The sequence below is a fragment of the Trachypithecus francoisi genome, unplaced genomic scaffold, assembly GCF_009764315.1.
Source record: "Trachypithecus francoisi isolate TF-2019V2 unplaced genomic scaffold, Tfra_2.0 Lachesis_group1, whole genome shotgun sequence".
NCBI lineage: Eukaryota > Metazoa > Chordata > Mammalia > Primates > Cercopithecidae > Trachypithecus > Trachypithecus francoisi.
Genome location: NW_022681454.1, coordinates 141,857,373 through 141,878,590, shown reverse-complemented (window position 1 = coordinate 141,878,590; position 21,218 = coordinate 141,857,373). Strand labels below are relative to the sequence as shown.

General features: G+C 36.6%; 2 protein-coding genes across 4 annotated transcripts in view; one reads left to right on the top strand and one right to left on the bottom strand.

The window, feature by feature from the left end:
• Positions 1–18,696, bottom strand: part of ABCE1 (ATP binding cassette subfamily E member 1) — a 31,596-nt gene extending 12,900 nt beyond the window's left edge. Inside the window, exons 1-9 of one of the 2 annotated variants that reach the window (XM_033215381.1) lie at positions 18,450–18,696; positions 12,055–12,184; positions 10,897–10,982; positions 8,457–8,554; positions 7,359–7,476; positions 6,375–6,512; positions 6,170–6,239; positions 5,474–5,570; positions 4,192–4,281 (exon numbers count right to left, since the gene is read on the bottom strand). In XM_033215381.1, the coding sequence (XP_033071272.1) occupies positions 4,192–4,281; positions 5,474–5,570; positions 6,170–6,239; positions 6,375–6,512; positions 7,359–7,476; positions 8,457–8,554; positions 10,897–10,982; positions 12,055–12,157 (800 nt within the window). In that variant the 5' untranslated portion in view covers positions 12,158–12,184; positions 18,450–18,696. The remainder of the gene's footprint in view (positions 1–4,191; positions 4,282–5,473; positions 5,571–6,169; positions 6,240–6,374; positions 6,513–7,358; positions 7,477–8,456; positions 8,555–10,896; positions 10,983–12,054; positions 12,185–18,449) is intronic. The other variant, XM_033215382.1, reaches the window with a different exon arrangement.
• ANAPC10 (anaphase promoting complex subunit 10) overlaps positions 18,625–21,218 on the top strand; it is a 129,350-nt gene continuing 126,756 nt past the window's right edge. For both annotated transcript variants that reach the window (XR_004438155.1, XM_033215383.1), the window contains exons 1-2: positions 18,625–18,783; positions 20,793–20,919. Coding sequence is in view for 1 of the 2 variants with exons in the window: in XM_033215383.1 (XP_033071274.1) it covers positions 20,805–20,919 (115 nt within the window). In the remaining variant the exon portion in view is untranslated. The remainder of the gene's footprint in view (positions 18,784–20,792; positions 20,920–21,218) is intronic.

The window sequence follows — 21,218 nt, the reverse complement described above, 5'->3', positions numbered from 1 at the left end:
ATGTAGCACTTTATTCCCATTTCCATGTTGAACATAGTTCAACATGTCAAAAAGAAAATGTCCTGCAGACATCTCAAACATCAAATTAATGTATCAGCTTCCTACACAAAAATTCTCCATATTTGTATTAATGGAATTATCATCCCCTAAAAAATGACATTTTATTCCCACTGATATTTTGTTTAAACTGTTAAAAGTCTGTGAATTCCTTCTCAACAATGTCTTGTGTTTCAATTTCATCCTTTTTCTTCTTTGCCTAAATTCTAGTCCAGGTCCTCATATTTCTTTCATATCTCACTTTCTTTAGGTCCCCTGATGTGGGTCTCAATTCCAAATGAAATTAATCACTTTCATTAATTAGACGTTTTCAACATTTTCTAAAACTTTAGCTACTATCTTTCTATTACTTAGCTTATACACAGGAAACACTGAAGAATGCATCTTTTTTCTCAAATAAACCACTTCTCTACTTCTCTGGTGTCTAAGAAAGTATTCCTTTTCTAAGCAGTCTCCTGCCTAGATCTTTACCTGCTGAAATCCCGCTTAACCCTTTAAGGTCCATCTCAAATCCAACTTGCTATGGAAATACTTTTCTTAATATGCAAATGAGCTTCCCCCCTCACTCTTGAATACTGGTAACAAGTATTCGGACTGATACTTGGACTTCTATTATTTTTTAATTACCCCTATAACTTGCTCATAAACATCTTAAGGGAGACTCTTAATACTTTTAGCACCTCTGTGATCTTTAGTTTTACACAACGTACTAACAGACACCTAAAAAAGCTGTTGATTTGACAAAATGAAGAATATGAACTAAATTAATTGGAAATGAGGAAGATGGTAGTAGGTTCTGAAATAGGACTGTGCAGAACTTTCTACAATTATGAAAATGTTCCATCTCTCTGTTGTCCCATATAGTGGCTACTAGCCGTAAGTTGAATGTTGCTAGTTTGATGAAATAAAATTTTAATTTCAATTAAGGATGTTTGTCTAGAGGCTACAGTACAATTCTAGAGTAAGGGAATGAAATGAGAAAACATTTCAGGAATAATCTGGCAAGGAAAAAAAAGTAAGAATGGAAAATAAGAGCAGGTCTAAGATGAAAAGGGAAAATTAAGAGGAAATGTTTTCTACCACAATGGTGGTAGTTATCAATAAAAATGGCAAATCAGGTGAGCTGGTGATACTCATCTTGCATCGGTGTCTTTAAATTCCTATGTTTCCTTAAAGAGCCAGTGTGAGGGAGCATTGTATCATGTAGTGGCTTTTACTTCGCTTTGAAAAGAAGAAAAAAATAGGTCAAACTTCCTGCCCCCAGCCCCAACCTTCAAATGGAGGTCATGGAGACAGAAGTCCAAAATACAAAAATGATTTAGGTCAGCCATTCTGTTTCCTGAGAAGTTGGGAAGAAACACAAATCTGTAGCATAGTAAGGAATCTAGGCTGTAAAAAATGTATACCCTACAGTTAATTTGGGGCTACCTCTTAGCCTTCAATGTTACTGATAATGTTCTGAGGTCAATATAAAACTTCTTAATCTCTATCCTTTTGTCCAATGTATCCTCTATTTTTCATTGTTTATCCAAGGATATGTTCTCCAAAATCTTTTTAGTATTAAAGACTCAATGTATACCTTGACACACTGAATTTCAGAATGGAGATATACTTCCTATGACTCTTTATCATCAATCTATCACTACATAGAGATCTTAACCTTATATCTGTAAATAAACCAGCCCATTTGTGAAATGTCTTAAAAATTTTCTCTATGTTGTCATGCCAATCTGTCTTACCATGTTATCCCTATTACAATTAAGGTTACTGTCCTCTCATAATATAGGAAAGTCTTGGGTAGTATTACTTTTCCTTACTAGTTTTTTTTTTTTCTCTGAGGTCCAACTACACTATTTATTTCACTTTCCTATTGCAACTATACAAAACATTTACTGATCTTTTAATTTTAAATTTATTCATTATAAGTGGATATAATAAGTACCTGATGCCTTGTTTTCTAGTGATGTGTCTAAACAGTTACTCCTTGAAACACTGGCTGTAAACTAGTATTTTCTTTCAGTTTTCCTCTTATTGTTAGGATGTTCTTTGATATCTTTAAAGTTTTATGTGAAGGCAGATATTATCTATGACTTTCATTTTAGTATAAAAAGGGGCTATAAAAATACTTTTTATAAAAAGTGACTTGAGAACTAGTGACCTGACTTTGTGTATTCCTTTCAAGACTATGGTACATGTGTATGCTTTTCTTTACCACAGTGTGTATTTTTGTGAAGTCCCTGAATACTGGGACTGTATTTTTACACTTGCATTCCCCAAAGAGCCTATCATAATGCCCAGGCTCTTAATGCCTGTGTATGAAGTAAAGATCATGGCTTCTATTTGGCTCACATAAGATTGTCTCTTTATCACTGATATTCTAAGTTTCACTTCAAAGTATCTACAAGGATTATTTAGTATCTGTAGAACTTGTGCTCCTTCAATCTAAGGAGCTGATTTTTTCATCAATTCTGAACAGTTCTCAGCCATAATCCTTTCATGACGTTATTTTTCAGACTCTTAAGATATATGTAAATAGTTTCCTCACTACATTATCCAGGTTTCTGAACCTTCCATCCACGTTTTAATTTTATTCTCTCTCTGCTATATTCTAGTAACTCCTCAGATCAGGTTTCTAATGCACTTTTCTGCTGTCCCTCACCCATCTAATATGTTCAGTGAATCTGTAATGTCACCATGCTTTTAATTTTTAAATTTGTTTGGGTTTCTGAACATCTACCTATTGCTTTTTTGGTAGCATTATATCCTTAGGGTTTTGAATCCTTTTATTTAAAGATTTTATTTTGAACATTATCTAATAGCCTTCCTTAAAATTTCACCTAGAGTTCTTGAATCCTGCTGCCATATAATATCTGCTGGCTAATTTGTAGACTGCTTCCTCCTCTAATTTATAAATTTTATAATTTACAATTTAAGCTCGTCCTCGTGAGGCATTACCTATAGGAATCCTGTGCAACCAGGGTTGAAACCATTGCCATTGGTTCGTTGCTTCTGCTATGTACCATAAAAGTTCCAGACCCCTTAAAAATACTACTTTCTCACTTTGAAGGGTTCACAGATTCCACTGGTTATATAAATTCCAATTCCACAGCCAGACGAGCTGCTGGCCCATGAAGAGAGATTTGAAAGACAGTGATCCCTTCACTTCCAGGGAGCTCAGTGAATGATAGATATTTGCTTTCTTGACATTTCCGTGCAATGATAGAAAAGTTGTTTCCAATTTGCCCTTTTAGGGAGAAAGCAGTCCTTTGAGAGTCCTGGCACTTTATGTGTGAAATTCCAATACTAGACCTTGCTTCTTGCCCATGAGTGGATGTTAAAACCCAAGACCTATTACAGAAACCATCAACATCTGGTCCTATCACTTCTTTATAGTTCTAATGCTTCAGTTTTTCACCATTTGAGATAAGCTATGTATTTAAAAGGATGTTTATTAAATTGTTAAGTCAGAAGAGGCAGTATAATATAGAAAATGCTATACAGAAAAAACCCCTGGGGTCTGGTCACAGCTTTGTCATACAGTGAATTTGTAACCTAGAACAAACAACTAGATTTTTGACGTTATTCTTCATTTGCAAAATAGGAATACCATCTGAAGATTCCTACAAGATAACCACGAGGATCAAATGACGTAATGAATTTGAAAACTCTACAAACCACAAAAGCACCCTATAAACACAGGGTATTTTGAATACTAACAGAAATTATGACGAATTTTCTTTTCTTTTGCCCAGTAAGATTCCAAACAACCAGAATTACTCTAGTGATTCTTACAATTCTAAGCCTGTGTGTGTTTATGTGTGAAAATGAGAGAGAGAGAGAGAGAGAGAGAGAGAGAAAGATAGCTGGGAAAAGCTAAGGGTCTACTTCCTATAAAGCTATGGAATTTGCAAATGATTTCAGAATATTCCTAGGCTCCCTGGAAGCAGGGGTGTTAACAAATGAATCTTGCACTGAGAACGTCTGTTCTAGATAAAAGTAAATTTAGGTGGTAGCTATAAACAAAGAAGATTAAAAAATATGTACATGACATTGACAGACCCAGTGTTTAATCTTTACAAATCTGTAAAAATCTCCAAACAAAACAACACAGTAACATGCCAGATCTCTACTTACCTATCTGGATTTATTAGAGATCGTATAGTAATAGCAGCCTTTAAACGCTGCTTGACATCTAGGTAACTAGAAGGCTCATCAAACATGAAACTATGAAAAATAAAAATAAAAAAAGCAAATATAATAAGTCTGAAAGACAAGACATTCTACCTTGCATATTATTTTAAAGCACTGTAGTATCAAGAGCTTCTGATTTAACCACAACAAAAATCTCCAATAGTAATGAAGAGTCTATTTGTAATGGTAAAAATTTCTGTATTCTGTTCAGAAGTAGAAGGAAAAAAATTACAGAAAGCATGATTATACACCAAGTTTGGAGAGGGTCTACCAGTTTAGGCTAATTTACAAACTGGTAACTTCTCATAAAAAGTATTCTGATACAGTCTCAAGTAGTTTGGAGAGTTTTCTCTTAAGTCAGCTGCATGTAAGCACAGTTTTTTGGAGGGTATTGCAAGAATTTATAGAATACTTCGTGGAGAAGTTAGCCTTCACCAGACAACAGGGCAGAAATGTGGAAAAAGGAGCAATAAATATCTGGGAGGAAAGACATTAAACGTAGGAAGGAAATGTTCCTCTCCTCTCTCTCACGTGGCATGCCAGAGTGATCTACGGTGATTTAAAAAACCTCGTGCTTTGCTTCAGATATTAAAAAGCTTGCTAGCCTGGCTGGAGGGCTAAAGTCTTAAAATCTTTTCACATAAAAAGAGGACTTAGGCCGGGCGCGGTGGCTCACACCTGTAATACCAGTACTTTGGGAGGCAGAGGCAGGCGGATCATGAGGTCAGGAGATTGAGACCATCCTGGCTAACATGGTGAAACCCGGTCTCTACTAAAAATACAAAAAAAAAAAAAAAAATTAGCCAGGTGTGGTGGCGGGCGTCTGTGGTCACAGCTACTCAGAAGGCTGAGGCAGGAGAATGGCGTGAACCCAGGAGGTGGAGCTTGCAGTGAGCCAACATAGCACCACCGCACTCCCGCCTGGGCAACAGAGTGAGACTCCGTCTCAAAAAAAGAGGGCTTAGATAATGAATAACTGACTTTATATAAAAATTTCTGGCATCAATCAGTTATAAACTATCTAAATAAATAAAGATTTTCCTCTGTGAATATAACAGGGAAAATGGGTAGTGGATACACAACTGCTTCAACATCCTACCTTGAAATTAGGGCCTTAGATACTATTTCTATTAATTTCTCTCAAAACCATTCCTCTATTAGCAGCATTACAACTGAAAACTCTACAATATGGATGAAGATAAACAAAAATTGTAAAGTAACCTACATATCAGCTTTCTGTATGCAAACGACAGCACAAGCAAATCTCTGCAACTCTCCTCCTGAAAGATCTTCAACATTTCGTTCTTTTAGGTGGGTTAAATCTACAAAGAACATAGAGGCATTGTGCTCAATGTATTTCACCTCTTCCAGGTAAAACGTATACTGCATGTCATCGTTTGAAGTTTGAATGCTATTTCAGTTGAAAATTGTTTAAAGTAAATATAACAATTACTGGAGATTTTCCCATTTATTTCAGGAATCCACATAAAGATGTGTACTTTCATCACTTAAGTTTGGGGCCTACTGAAATATATACACAAAATGGCTGGGCGCAGTAGCTCACGCCTGTAATCCTAGCACTTTGGGAGGCTGAGGTGGGTGGATCACCTGAGGTTGGGAGTTCAAGACCAGCTTGACCAACATGGAGAAACCCTATCTCTACTAAAAATACAAAAAATTAGCTGGGTGTGGTGGTGCGTGCCTGTAATCCCAGCTACTTGGGAGGCTGAGGCAGAAGAATCGCTTGAACCCGGGATGTGGAGGTTGTTGTGAGCCAAGATTGCACCACTGCACCCCAGCCTGGGCAACGAGAGTGAAACTCCGTTTCAAAAACAAAAACAAAAACAAAAACATACATATATATCTATATGTGTGTGTGTATATATACACACAATCACACACACACAAAATAAACACTTACCAAGCTGTTGACATACAACTGCCTGTGTCTTTGTTTCATCTTTTCGGTCCAAAATAGATCCCACTGTCCCCTGCCACAATACAGCAAAAATAGTTACTATTTTCTTTCAATATTAAGAAAGAATCACAAAGTAAAACACATTTATTTTGATATGTCTTTTATACTTCTACCAATATCCATTAAATTCCCTCTATCAAAAACCGACCTTTGCAGCCTTAGGAATCTGGTCTACATATTGAGGTTTGATGATGGCTTTTAGGTCATCTTCTAGAATCTTGGTAAAGTAATTTTGTAACTCAGATCCACGGAAATAAGTCAAAATCTCTTGCCAGTCAGGAGGATCCTAAAAAAAAAAAATACAGAATCACGTGAATTTAGTAATACGAAGAGGACGAATGATATAGGAAATAGAACATATATGCAAATAGAATACTTGTGGCTTTTAACTTAAGATTGGAGGCGAACATAATTAATAAAAGTCTCCTTTCCCTGTAAGAGCAAAGAAAGAAAACAGAACAGATACTATGTTATTCAAAACCAGATTCCCAGCACCTAGGACATAGAAAGGCATCTAATAAGAGGTTAAGCTGGAAGGAATGTTTCCTGCTCATATTTTCAAAACAAGTGAAAATGTTTTCAAGTATCCAAGAAATCTTTCTGGATACTTAACCAAGGATTCAGAAATGAAATGTAAAATACACTTATGATTTATTTGAACAATTAATAGGGTGGCATTCACACTCTGGTGAAGCTCCATTTTATAATATCTACAAATAAAAATATCTAACTTAAGAACATTACACAGTGGCCCCTAAATTTCTTTATGTACTAAAGTTGGAAATTTACCATTCATAAGTCAAAAGCCTAATCAAACTATTCACTGCAACAAAAACTAATTGAGCTATTTTTACATTATTGGGACGAATTAAATAGAAACATGTGTAATACAGCAGAATCAAGCAGAATTCTGCTTCAGATCAAGGCTTAACAACTCAGAATTTTCAGTTAAGTAACATTAACAGATTTTTAGTTAAAAAGTACAAAAGAGCTTTATTTATAAATTTCGCAGCATTAATTCCACAAATAATCCTGAAAATAAGAATATTTTAGAAATACACATATCACCTACCCCACAAAATCTCAAAAAACTGACTCATGATATTAATTTTTACAAGGTGATAATACGTACATCGTACTTTCCAAGGTTTGGCTTTTGTTTTCCTGCTAAAATTTTTAAAGCAGTTGACTTTCCAATACCATTAGTACCAACTAATCCCAAAACTTCACCTGGACGAGGGATAGGCAACCTGTTACAAGTATACAAAAATAATAAAACTCAGACTTACATAGAAAAAGCCACATAACATCAGAATGATATATTTTAATGCACTTCCACTTCACATACATCCATTAATAAGTTAAGAAACATATACCAGATATTATTGGCTATTAGAAAAAAAAGAGCCAAGATAAACTTACACTGTTAATTGTTAGAAATGCATCCATAAACAACATTATTCCAAGTTTTATTTATTCAGTTTTCAAAGTCCATTCTAAACTAAATTTCTTCTTTACATGTAAGGCTCAGTTTTAATGTATAACAAAATGCTTTGGTAATAATTACATAGCAGGTGCACCCTCACAATGTCTTTCTTTTCTGGCCTGCCATTTACTTACTAAGGAGAGAAGTGCCACATCAATCAGAAATATTCCACTTCATTCTCCCTGCTGCAGTAGGCTCCTTAAAGCTGGCAGGTTAAGAAATACTTTTTTATTAGTAAAATCTAGACTCCTAGATTCAAAGTATTAGTGTTCAGGAGAGAAAAATCCCAAACTAAGGATTTGTGACTTGTATTATTATGATGTCCAAACTCAAAGTGGTATTCTCTGTAGCTCATCAAATTAATGGATAAACAAAATCAAAGGCAAATTCCTTTAAAAGTTATTCTGGGGATAAGGGTACTAGGAACAACAGTGACTCTCAGTCCTAGTTGTATATTAGAGTCACCTGGGACTTTTTAATATACTAAGGTCCAGACCCGACAATGTAATTAAACTGGGCTGAAAGCTGGGCATTAGTAGCTTTAAAAAGTCCCATAGATAATTGCAATGTTAGCCAGAATGAACCACAGACATATACAGTATGATTCTGCATGATGTTATAATACTGTATTTTCCTTTAGTGACTGGTTAATAGCATTTCCCCCAACTTCTGCATTTCTCTTAAAATCCCAAATGTATTTTACGCTTAACTCGACAGAAGAGGAATCTTGATGTGAAAATATACCTGTGAAGTTTGAAGGCATTGGCACAATATCGATGTGTGGTTTCTTTTTCCAGGTTGCTTGGTAGATTGACAATTGATAAGGCGCCAAAGGGACATTTCTGTTATTTAAAAAATTAATTTTTGTATTAATTTGTAGACATATACACATAACTAAAATGGATTAAAAATATTTTTATAAGCAATCTTCTAAACACGAGGACTTTCATAAATATGTGAAATATTGTTAAATTTCCTTTTACCATTTACTTAAAAATAAAAGGTTCCTTGAACATTAGAATCATATCAATTGTCTCTCAGTATATGCGGGGAAAATTGTTCCAGGACTGCCGAGTACACCAAAATTGGCACATACTTAAGTCCTGCAGTCAGCCCTGCAGAACCTGAGTAAAAGAAAAAGTCAGCCCTTTCTAAAACGGTTTTGCATCCTGCAAATACTCTATTTCCAGTTGGCATTTGGTTGGGGGGAAAAAATCCATGTGTATGTAGATCTGTACAGTTTGAACCTGTGATTTCATGGGTCAACTATAACTTGATATTCCCTTCAGTGATGGGCATAATCCTATACATTTAAAGAGTGCGCTTAATACTTATTGAAAAACCTTATAGAACTTGAGGCTTTTCGCTTGGTTTTGTTAAAACATATTAGATAAAGGGAGGCTAAGAGGCAAGTCAACAAAAAAGTCACTGAATATATGACTTCATATTCTTTCCAAAACAGATGTTCTCCCTCTGTTTCCTTCAATTATTACTGCCCTTGTATGCTTCCTATTATACCTTGTAAAGTCGTTTGAGGTCACGGATCTTATCCTTTTTTGGGCTATTTCCATCCCACCAATAGCTAGCACATTTGCACAGACCAGGGATTAATGTCTTTCCAGTATGACTTTTATCTATCCTATATGAAAAACATACTTGAATTCTCGAAGTCAATTCACATTAAAAAACAAAACACAACATGACAAAACAAAACACATAGGCTTATTCAAATAACATTTGACTGTATGACTGTCCAAGGAACAAGAATGACAAAAACAGGAAAGTCATTTAAGAATGGTAATGTGGCTAGAAAAATTTCTCATAAGTACAGGCAACTACAGAGGTACATGCAAAGATTATAACCTCATATTACTAGAGATCTGCTCAGCAGACATGTTCAATGAGCTCAGGCGACCAATTCAAAGTTTCTGTGTTTAGAGATTCCAGAGAATTTCCATTTTATACATTACAAAAACAGAGAATTACTCGTTTTCTAATAAAGAAAAAAAAATAAAGAAATAAAGAGGGTAATTTCCACCCTCTAACCAAAACTATTAAGTTTTTACAAATTATATTTTTCTTTCAGTGGAGTTACCTCCATTATCCTCTTCTCTTAAATGTACATAGAATGCTTATATGCTGCAAGTGATTTAAACTTCTTTAATTCTACAAGGAAAAAAATATCCACTGTTTATATATGAGTTGCATTATAATATCTTAGTGTTCAGGAATTATACATTACTTCCCCACTCTCAGAGAATCATCTCATCAGTATGTTTTGAGCCACTCGAGTGCATCCAAAATTTAAATTTTAAATTAATCTAATTTTCTTACAGCAGCAAAGAAAGAGAATAGATACGCTAGTGCTCAAAACCAGATTCCCAGCACCCAGGGTACAGGCAGGTATCCAATAAGAGATTAGTAAATATTTGCTGGAAGGAATGCTTCCTGTTTATATTTTCAAAGCAAGTGAAAATGTTTCAGGTATCCACACAACCTTTCTGGATACTTAAACAAGGATTCAGACACTAATGTGAAACATACATGATTTACTTGAACAATAGCGTGGTATCTGAACTCTGGTGAAGCTCCTTTTTATATTATCTACAAACAGAAAGATCTAAATTAAGTACGTTACACATTAGCTCCTAAATTTATGAACTAAAGTTGGAAATTTACCATTCAAGGGTCAAAAGCCTAATCAAACTATTCAAGGCAACAAAAATTATTAATAATTGAGCTATTTTAAGTATTATACTATTGGGAAAATTCAATAGAAGCATGTGTAATACAATAGAAGAAACACTTAAGAATTAGGCTAAATTTTAAAGTTTTTGGCTGTGTGCATTTCTGTTTAAAAGGTGTGAATTTAAAATTCAATACGGACTTAGAAGAAACATGTAATGTGATGGTAATGTCCTTATAAAGAGGTGAGAAAAAGAGAAATTTTGGTTGGAAATGGCTTTATAGAGTACAGCAAGAGAAACTTTTAAAAGGGGTGCTTTAATTAATTTAAAAAAGCAACAATGTCACTGATATTAGAATAACACTTTCCTAAATTTACATTCTCTATTCATTTGCTTTATACTTTGCCTCACTTAAAGAAGTTAGAGCATAGTACCCAGAATTTTCAGATTTCAGTTTTAGGTTACACATTTGATCCAGTAAATAAAATATTACTTACCTTAATACAGATACCACAACCAATACAAAGAGTTTCGGAAATCCATGCTATTTTGCTCTGGGGAGTAACCTCTATGCATAATTTTCCTGGTAAAGGAAAAGATATAATTAAGCCATTCCCCTTTATCTTCTGATTTTCCGAATACTGTTATTTAGGCAATGCTAGTTCTAAATTTCCATACAGAAGCAGATTTTCAAAAACAAAGGCCACACAAAGAAATACATTTGAGACAATGCCTTAAATCAGTGCTTTGTGGTGACAGATTTCTAATCACTTATATGAATATCCTTGTTTGATAACAGGGAGATGACTTTATATTTATTTTACTTAATTTACTACTGGGGAAGAAAATATGTTAGTAAAAATATGATATATCCTGAAATATTTTTAAGCTGATTAACCTAAATTTTAAATTCAAAAAACAAAATATGCCTTGAAAATGGTAAGACAGACTACGAAAAGAATGAACTACTGTAGCCAGATCAGTAAAACTCCAAAAAGGTATGCAGTCATCTAATATACAGCTAAAATTAAACATGATATTAGGGATAATGGAATTTCTGAATAGCAAAGGAGACAATAACAGATGACAACTAAAGTTTCTAAGTTTCACTAATTTTAAGATTCAGTAATTCTATGCCTCATTCGTACATTTACAATTACTTAACATAGCCCTTAAGGATGACCAGTAATTTTTCAATTGAATTGTTGGAAATTTATCTAATCTTCAAAGTATAGTTAACCTTATGAATAGTCATTCTTAAGTTCTTTGTTCATTTTTTAAATATGAAAATACTGTCAAAGTTTATTGTAACCCATCTCCCATTAAATTACAATTAATTACTATATATAATATTAAAATAATTATAAGGTTTTGTAGATTTCAAGATCAGTAAGCTGAACTCTGCTTTGAGTTCACATCTAATACACTTTTAAATACTGATGTATTATTCTACAATTTGGTCTTTCTTTTAAAAATAGGATCCTTTAGTCACAAAGCAATAAAAGAAATTTAGAACAAACTAGTTTTCTTGTCTTCACAGTTTATGAAACTAATGGTGAACACAAGTATATGCTAATACCCATAAAGAACTATCAAACCAGTTGATTTCTTCTATGGTTTTCTTTTATACTTAAATGATCCACAGAACAGCTTACCCATTCGAACTACAGGACAACTCTTTTTGCATTCCTGTCGGCATTTCTTAGGTTTACATTTGTCATGGTTGACAATAGCAATTCTCGTTAATTTGTCTGCCATAACTGTGCGAAAGAATATCCAGCTCTTCTATGAAAGAAAAAATAAGAAATTCAATGCAATTAGTTAAGGGAACTAATTTGCATACATGAAAGACAGGAAAACATAAATGATCATTATACGGAGATGAAATGATTATCTGCAAAAAAATATAAATTTTGACAGTAAAAATTATAAAATAATCTATAATCTAGTAAGGTTGGGAAAATCAAATTTTACATATATACTTTAATCAGAAGATTTACATAAGAAAAAAATGCCATTTACAATAGCGACAAAAAGAAAATATCTAGGAATATACTCAACAAGATATATACACAAGAAAACTTTAAAACACCGAATGACATAAATGACCTGAACAAATGACATGCTATCTCAGTTTTTATAATAAAGAATAGTTAATATCACAGATTTACACCCTTCCTCAATTCATATATTTAATTCAATCTCATGTGAAAAACCAAACAAAAGAACCCCATACATGTGGTGGTGTGTGCCTGTGGTCCCAGCTATTCTGGAGGCTGAGGTGGGAGGATTACTTGAGCCTAGGAGGTGGAGGTTACAGTGAGCTGAGATCATGCCACTGTACTCCAGCCTGGGTGAGACAGTGAGATCCTGTCTCAAAAAAAAAAAAAAAAAAAACCCACAAACCAACCCAGACAAAGCAAATCTAAAGTTCTAATAGAAAAAGAAGTTTTTTTTTTTTTTTTTTTGAGACGGAGTCTCGCTCTGTCACCCAGGCTGGAGTGCAGTGGCCGGATCTCAGCTCACTGCAAGCTCCGCCTCCGGGTTTACGCCATTCTCCTGCCTCAGCCTCCCGAGTAGCTGGGACTACAAGCGCCCGCCACCTCGCCCGGCTAGTTTTTTTTAATATTTTTTAGTAGAGACAGGGTTTCACCGGGTTAGCCAGGATGGTCTTGATCTCCTGACCTTGTGATCCGTCCGTCTCGGCCTCCCAAAGTGCTGGGATTACAGGCTTGAGCCACCGCGCCCGGCCTGGAAAAAGAAGTATTAATAGCCAGGAAAACTGAAAAAGGGGAAGCAGGATGGGGGAAATCCCACAAGCTCTTCCCCCAGACTAAGCATTACTTCACGTTGTGTATATCTGACTGTAATGACACTGACAGAAATGGCAAATAATTATAATACCAATGAAATTAAAAGGAGACCAAGTAACTACATGTATATACTATGCTTACTTTTAAGGCTTTTACAAGTCTTGATTTTCCAATTTAATCAATTACATAGCATTAACATCAAAGTGAACTTAAAAATCTTTTACAATATTGGGCTTAGTGGTTCAGAAATTAATTTCCTTAGAATGGTGATTAAAGTAAAAAATTACAAAAAGTGCCTTAATACTGGAGTTTATTCCAATATGTAATGAACGAATCTGAAACCAAGACTATCCATTTACAAAGACATCATGTCTTTTTTTTACTGTGATAATCAATCCTGATTTTTTTTCTTTTTTTGATAGACTGCTTCCCTTTGTAGACATCTCAAGTCTTTTCACACCCATCAATATCATTAGGCTTGGACGGGGATAAGATATCTTGCTCCTCAATGCTATCCTAGACTATTATCTCTCCCTCCTCCCTAAAAAGTTTTACATCTCAACTATCTAACTGCTTTAGTTAGTAGTGACCACCAGATCACTCCCTTTCATTCTTTGAAGATTTCAGTCCCTCTGTCAACTTTCACACACTCTTTTACAACACTTGACATAGTTCTTGGTGATTTCAATATGCTCACAGATGACCCTCCTGTGCTCTCATTTATTAACCCCTCTCCTCAAACAGCTTGTCTTCTATCCTACCACAGCTATTCATTTTTTCTGGTTACATCGTAGACCTTATTATTACCGGTAATTGCAATCCTTCCATAACCTCAACTTCAAATACTCCATTCTCCAACCGCCATTCTTTATTTTTCAGTTCACCCTCTACTACAGAACAATCCAACAACCCTGACTCCTCCATTCTCCAAACCTTTCATTATGTCTTGAATCCACTGTCCCTCAGCTCTTGGTGTTTTTATTTTCCTTCTTAGCCAGCTAAATACCCTTAATCACAATCTTGGTTAAATTAGACTCTTTACCTGCACACATAGAGCTGAAAATGGGTAGGGAAAAAAAACACAAAGCCTGCTGACTAGTCTCCCTTTAAATTCATCATCTCAAATGGACCCTTATGCCAACCAGCAATCACACCATATGTATCTCCCTAGCTAAGACCATTTGTACACTAGAAGACAGTCCACAAGAATGTCCCAACAATTTTCCCTTCTGTCTTTAACTTCAGCAATTATTCTCTCCACTGGATAATTCTTATCAGCATTCAAGCATTCTACTACCTGACCCCATGGTCTCCCATTGTTTTATTTTTCCTTCTTCAAGACTATTTCAAAGAGTTGCTTATACTCAATGTCTCAAATTTCTTGCTACATGCTCTCTGGAATCCATTCTAGGCTCTAGAGCCCATCATTCCATCAAAACAGCTTGTCGAGCCATCATTGTTCTTCACATGGCTAAAACAAATGTTTACCAGACCTTAATTCACCTGACCAATCAATTGCATCTGATACAAATAAACACTTTTCCTACTAGATAAAAACCCTTTAACTTGGTTTTAGGATACAACACTAATCCGGTTTTCCTACTACTTTCCCGGTCACTCATCTTCACCTCCCAGGCTTCTAAATGTTGAGAGTGCTCTAAGACTTGGTCATTTTTTTCCACATATACTCATTCCCCAAGGTGTTCTATTCTGGTCTCATAGGTTTAAATTCCATTTATATACTGCAAATTTCCAAATTTCTACCTTTAGTCAGGATACCTCTCTTGAACCCTTCCTGCCCATTTAACATCTCTGGAAGGCTTAAGAGGAATCTCCCAAATAAGCTCCTGAAATCCTCACCAAAATTTCAGCAGTCTTGCCCATTTTGTTAGATGGCAACTCCTGTCTTTTTTTTGCTCAGGCCCAAATCCTTGAAGTCATATTTCTTTTCTACCTAATAATAGCAAATCCTGTTGAAGCTATAAAACATCCAGAATCTGATCTCTTCTCCTGAGTTTGGTGTAAGTTATCATTATCATCTCTTACCAGCATTACTCAAATAGCTTCCTAACAGATCTCTTTGCTTTTACCCTCATCTCTTTCTACTCTAATCCTCAACAGTTCATTCTCAACACAGGAACTGGAGTAAGCCTTTTAAAGAGTAAGCTAGATTATGTCACTCCTCTATTTAAAATCCTGCAATGGCTTCATTCTCAATCTGAGTAAACGCCAAAGTCCTGAAAATAATCAATGAGGCACTGATCAGCCTCTGTTAACTTTCTGATCTCATCTCCAACTACTCTAGCTCTTGTAGTATGGCTCCAGCTACCTTGGCTCTTTGTTGCTCCTAGCACATGACAGGCCTGTTCTTACTTCAGGATCTTGGCACTTTCTGCCTATAACGCTATTACCCCTAGAGAGTTACATGGCTTACTCCTTCCAATCTTTACTATTTCTCAGTAAGTCTTCTCTAATTACACTACCAAAAAATACACTCAACTGCTTCTTCATCCTTCTTTCTTGCTTTTTCTCCCCAGCTCAACTATATGACACACTATATATTCCATATATATCTGGTGTATATGCACACATCTATTGTGCATGTGTGTATGTATATTCTGTCCCCCTACAAACACACACATTTTTCCCCTCCCCAAGTAGAATGTACTCCATCCATCATGAGGGTAGGACTGTTTGTTAATTCCAGTGGCTGAACCTGTGCCTAGCACACAGGAGATCAAACATTTCTGCTAAATGAGTGAGAATATGAATTTAAATATAGTAAATAATTTCCCTGTAGGTTATAACAACTTTAGAAATCTTGCAAATTACCAATATTTTATAGTGACAGTTGTCCACTAAACTACATACTGAAAAAAAAAAAAAAAACCATTCAAAAGAAGACTAAACATTCATGTAATAAATACAGGGTTTTTCCAATAAACAGGTTGACTCTATTCCTTCAAAAACTGGTCCAGGTCTTGTAAAGATTAGAAGAGGAAGAAATTAGATGACTTAAATTGTCACAAAAAAGCTCTTACTGGGGAAATGACAACTTCCTAGGAAATGAAGATTCTTTAGTAAGCTATTAAAACTGGACCTCATGCATTCTAACTTAAATACTGAATGCCTTTGTACAAATTACTCAGTGAAAGAGTATAATGAATTCCCTTCCAGGGGATAAATCTTTCATCGCGAAATTGCTTAAACTTTATTTTGTTAAATTCCTAAAATATTTAATTTTTCAAACTATTTTAAAAACCAAAAGACTGTAAAAGACAATTAAAAAAAAAAAAATGGGGATCTTGCTATGGTGTCCAGGCTGAATGGACTGATCACAGGACACTACAGACTGGGACTCCTTGGCTCAAGCGATCGTCCTGCGTTAGCCTCCCAAATAGCTGGGATTACAGGTGCATGCCACCACCCTGGCTTGATTTTTACAGAAGAATAAAAACATATCAGAAGTGGTTAATAAAACTGATTTATATAAAAATAGTGATAAATTGTAATGCATTTAAGAAAAATGAACATGGATTCTTTGTAGAACTGTTAATTAACTGTAAACACTTTTAATTCAATTTCTGTATCAGTTTCAATAACTGGGGCAAGGGGATTCTCTACTACTTTTTCAATAGAAAAGTAAGGCACAGTAAACCTTGGAGAAGAAGATTACAGTTAACAGGCTCCTGCAAACAAAGAAGTATTTGAGGATATTTCAGATTCGAAGACGAAAGTGTTCAAAATTGACACTAGAACAATGACCCTCAGTGTCATTCTTCCAGTTGAGAGGAAAAAAAGGAAGTGAGGCATACTTGGAAACATTTATAGTCTAAAGCCAAAATAATTGTAATACTGTGTAAAAGCATTTCAAAGATTGCTGTTAACTAATGATGTTTAGTATCACATGAAATAGTCTAACCCATGCCTATGGTAGTTTATTAGTCTTATAAAACACGTATAAGTTAGGAGAGGTACATGGCTCTGATTTCAAAGAGTTTTAAGTTTAAGGCATTTAGAAGGAACTCTTAACTTAATATTGTTTTCTCCCCCTCCCTCCCAATTGTTAAATGCTTTTCCAAACAAACAAACAAAAGAACTTCCTTTTTTAAAATAGGGGAGAACTAAGGTTTTAAAAAGCTCACAAACCCCAAACAGCTTTTGGTTCAAATACAGGTTCTGAGCCTTTGGTTACACTAACAAAGCATTATTGTCAGGTGGCTGGTATACAATGAATAGTCTCAGAATATGGGACAACCTACTGCAACATAAAATGCCACTATCATAAATGACTAGTTAGCAGTTCTGTTGGGAAAGAGTAAAAAAAAATAAAACATGTTATTTGGACAGTTCTTCCTCTTAGATATTTTTACCATCAAAAAAGAGAAAATAAACTGATGTAGTTAATGGGAGGTGGGAATTCGGCTTTGGCTGTCATTCATTCACATTACATATTAAATGTCTACAATGTATGAACCCCTGAAGAGATAATAAAGGTATTCTGAGTAAAGACATCAACCTCGATCTCAATGAGTATTAGATACAATAAAGGGAAAAATGGATAAGGGGAGAAAGTGCCGAGTAGTATAAAAGCGTACCAAAAAAACTATAGGATTTCTACTGGGAAACTACTTGGGACAACCCCAGTCATAGCTGCGTACACGCTGTTCTGAGAGAAGCAGAGCGACATGTGGGCATCATAAAACCTAGCAGTGAACAGGGAGTATTCGACTTCATGGCGGCAAGATGCCATGACTCATTCCACTCACCGAAACGTGGAAGCCACGACTTCCCACAACCAAATATGCACATGTGACAATATATCCATTTTAGGGTGCTGGAAGAGTGTGGGGGTAATAGAGGGTGCTGTGGGTACAGAGGGTGCTCTAAGTTCTAAAGGTGACTTCCTCTCCAGCAGGTTTAGCTCCAGGGCCGGAGTGGGGTAAAGGGGGAGTGGAGACTACGGCATCTAGGTCCATTCTCGAAGTCCCTGGCGGGCGTGGCAGGTAACAGCGGCGACAGCCGGGTCGGCTGGAGGGGAAGACTGAGGCACCCCCAAGGTCTCGGCGTCGCCCGCGCTCCGGCAGTTCCAGCTGTCCCGCAGGAGCCGCTGCCACGCGCTGCTGCTGTCTCCGCCACCTAAGGCCTAACCAAAGGCTCTCGGAGAACGTCCCTACAGTCTTTGCAACCTGACAGATGGTAGCTAACAGTCAAACCTCTCTGGGCTATTCACTTACCTGGGGACAACGATCCCCTTCCGGAGGGGAGCACACAGGCCAAATCTGCTCTTGCCTTCACTTTTCAGCCGCACAGCGTGTTCTCACGGCCACCGGCCAAAATGGCGGGGCCCAGCCGCCGCTCGCGCAAGCCATAGAACGTAGTGCGCGCGCGCGACATAGAGCGTGAGGCGGCACCCTGGAGGTAGGTAGGGAGAGATGACGTCATTGTGCTGCGACCTTGTTCAACGCCGTTGGCAAAGCCAGGCTGTCCGAGGAAGCCGAGTGGGAGTGGCACGGAACTGCTGGGGGTCCTGAGAACCTGAGTTTCGGCAAGCAACCGGGTCTGGAAACTGTGAGTGTGTGGGCTTTTTTTCCGACGTCAAGTGTGGTCCTAGCGTAAACAGATGCATTCGCCTCCCCGGTTTCAATCTTTTTTTATGTTCGCGCTTTCCTCAAGGCCCGTGGGTCAGGAGTGGAGCCTTAGTTATTCTAGCACGCTAGAGGTGTCAATAGGACCAACAGAGTATGGTCCCGACACGGCTTGCTGTTGCGCGCTCTCCTAGGCCTCAACTCCCTCTCATCTGTGTGGTCAGTTCAAGGCCTGGAATCCAATCTTTTCCGAGCTCTGTATTTTATCCACTTGGTGGCGTCCAGTCCCAAGTCCGGCAGTTGAATTCTACCCTAAAGATGGGCTTTCTTTCTTTCTTTTTTTAGATGAGAGGACATTCAGTTAGTAATGATCATTGCAGGTTAAATAGTCTTGCCCTAGATGTCACCTAACTTGCAGGCAAGTGACAAATAACTAGTTCATGACTGAACCTATTCACCTATTTATTCATTCAGTAAATTACTTATTGAGCGTTTAAGCCTCAGGCCTTGTCAACGTTTACAGTCCATTGTCTCTGCTGTTATTTAGTATCAAATGCTTGTTTGCCGATTAGAGAACAACTTCGGATACAATGGGAGGTGTCAGAACTATTGCACCTATTTTGAATAGCGTATATAACAATGTTCAGTAGCAGTGACTGCGCTACCAAAGCAGTTTTACATATTGTTCGCGATCCGATATTGAAGTGTTTTTTCACATATGAATGGACTTACAAAAATTAACAAAAGATGTGAAAGATGAGGTCATCCTTTTTAGAATGGGCCAGTTATTCACTTCAAAATCTTGAAGCCATTTTCTTGACCTTATCTTCTATGGTAAGAGCATTTGTAAGTGAACTTTTAACATTTTTTCTTTTTTCTTTTTTCTTTTTTTTTTTTTTTAAGGATAGAGTCTTGCTCTGTTACCCAGGCTGGAGTGCAGTGGCACGATCTGGGCTCACTGCAACCTCCGCCTCCCAGCTCAGGTGATCCTCCTGCCTCAGCCCCTCTGGGACTACAGGTGTGTGCCGCCACACCAGGCTGATATTTTGGAATTTTTTTAGAGACAGGGTTTCACCATATTGCCCAGCCTGGTCTCGAACTCCTGGGCTCAAGCAATTCACCTGCCTTGGCCTCCCAACCTGCTGGGATTACAGGTGTGAGCCACCGGGCTGGGCCTTAAATAAAACTTTGACAGTTAGAGGGCAGATATGACTGTTCTCTGCGTCACTCAATGAATATTTAAAATGAGGATCTTAGGGGGGCGATGGGATCACATCTGTAATCCCAGGTACTTGGGAGGCTGAGATGGGAGGATCGCTTGAAGCAAGGTGTTCAAGACCAGCCTGGGTAACATAGCTAGATCCTGTCTCTAAAAAAAGGAAATTAAGTAAATAAAATGAGGATCAATATTTATGTATTCCTAGAATAAGAGTATTTCAGTCTGACTTTTCTAGGGCTAAAAGTCATTTGAATTTTCAGTCATAGAAGTATAGAACTGCATAGCATTGTAGAATTAAAAGTCATCAAGTGAACCTATTTGACAGGAAAGGAAATAAAACCCAGACCTACTCAAAGTCTAGGCTAATTAAAGGAGATACTGAAGCCAAAACTTTGATTCTGTGCTCTTTTGACTACTGTAACTCCCTGCTTTGCATATCTGGTCATATGAAACAAAACCTGAATTCCTAAGATTTTTATTTATTTAAAAATAGAGGTGGGGTCTTGCCATGTTGCCCAGGCTGGTCTTGAACTCCTGGGCTCACATGATCCTCCTGTCTCAGCCTCCCAAAGTGTTGGGATTACAGGTGTGAGCCACCATGCCCAGCCCCTGAGATTTAAATTATAGTAATTTAATTATATTAACTGCATTCTTCAGAATAAATGATTAATATCAGGGTATATGAGTTCCATTAAGTTTTTATTGGTAAAAACCTTTATGTAGAAAGATGCCCAATTCCTGATATAATGTGTGCATTCTTTTTTTATACATAGAATATTTTAAAAATGACCACACCAAACAAGACACCTCCTGGTGCTGACCCTAAGCAGTTGGAAAGGACTGGAACAGTACGGGAAATTGGGTCACAAGCTGTTTGGTCACTCTCATCTTGCAAACCAGGTAAAAACAAAAAAGCTGTTGGAAATAGTCACTTGCAGTTTCCTTGTACAGTCCTCTCCCCTTATCCCAGGGGATACATTCCAGGACTCCCAGTGGATGCCTAAAACCATGGATAGTACTGAACCCTTTCTATATTAATACTGTGTTTTTTCCTATACAAATGTCTGTGATAAAGTGTAATTTATAAATTAGGCACAGTAAGAGATTAACAATAATAGCTAATAATAAAATAGAACAGTTATAACAATAGAAGTAATAAAGTAATAAAAGTTTTGTGAAAGTGGTCTCTCTCGCTCTCA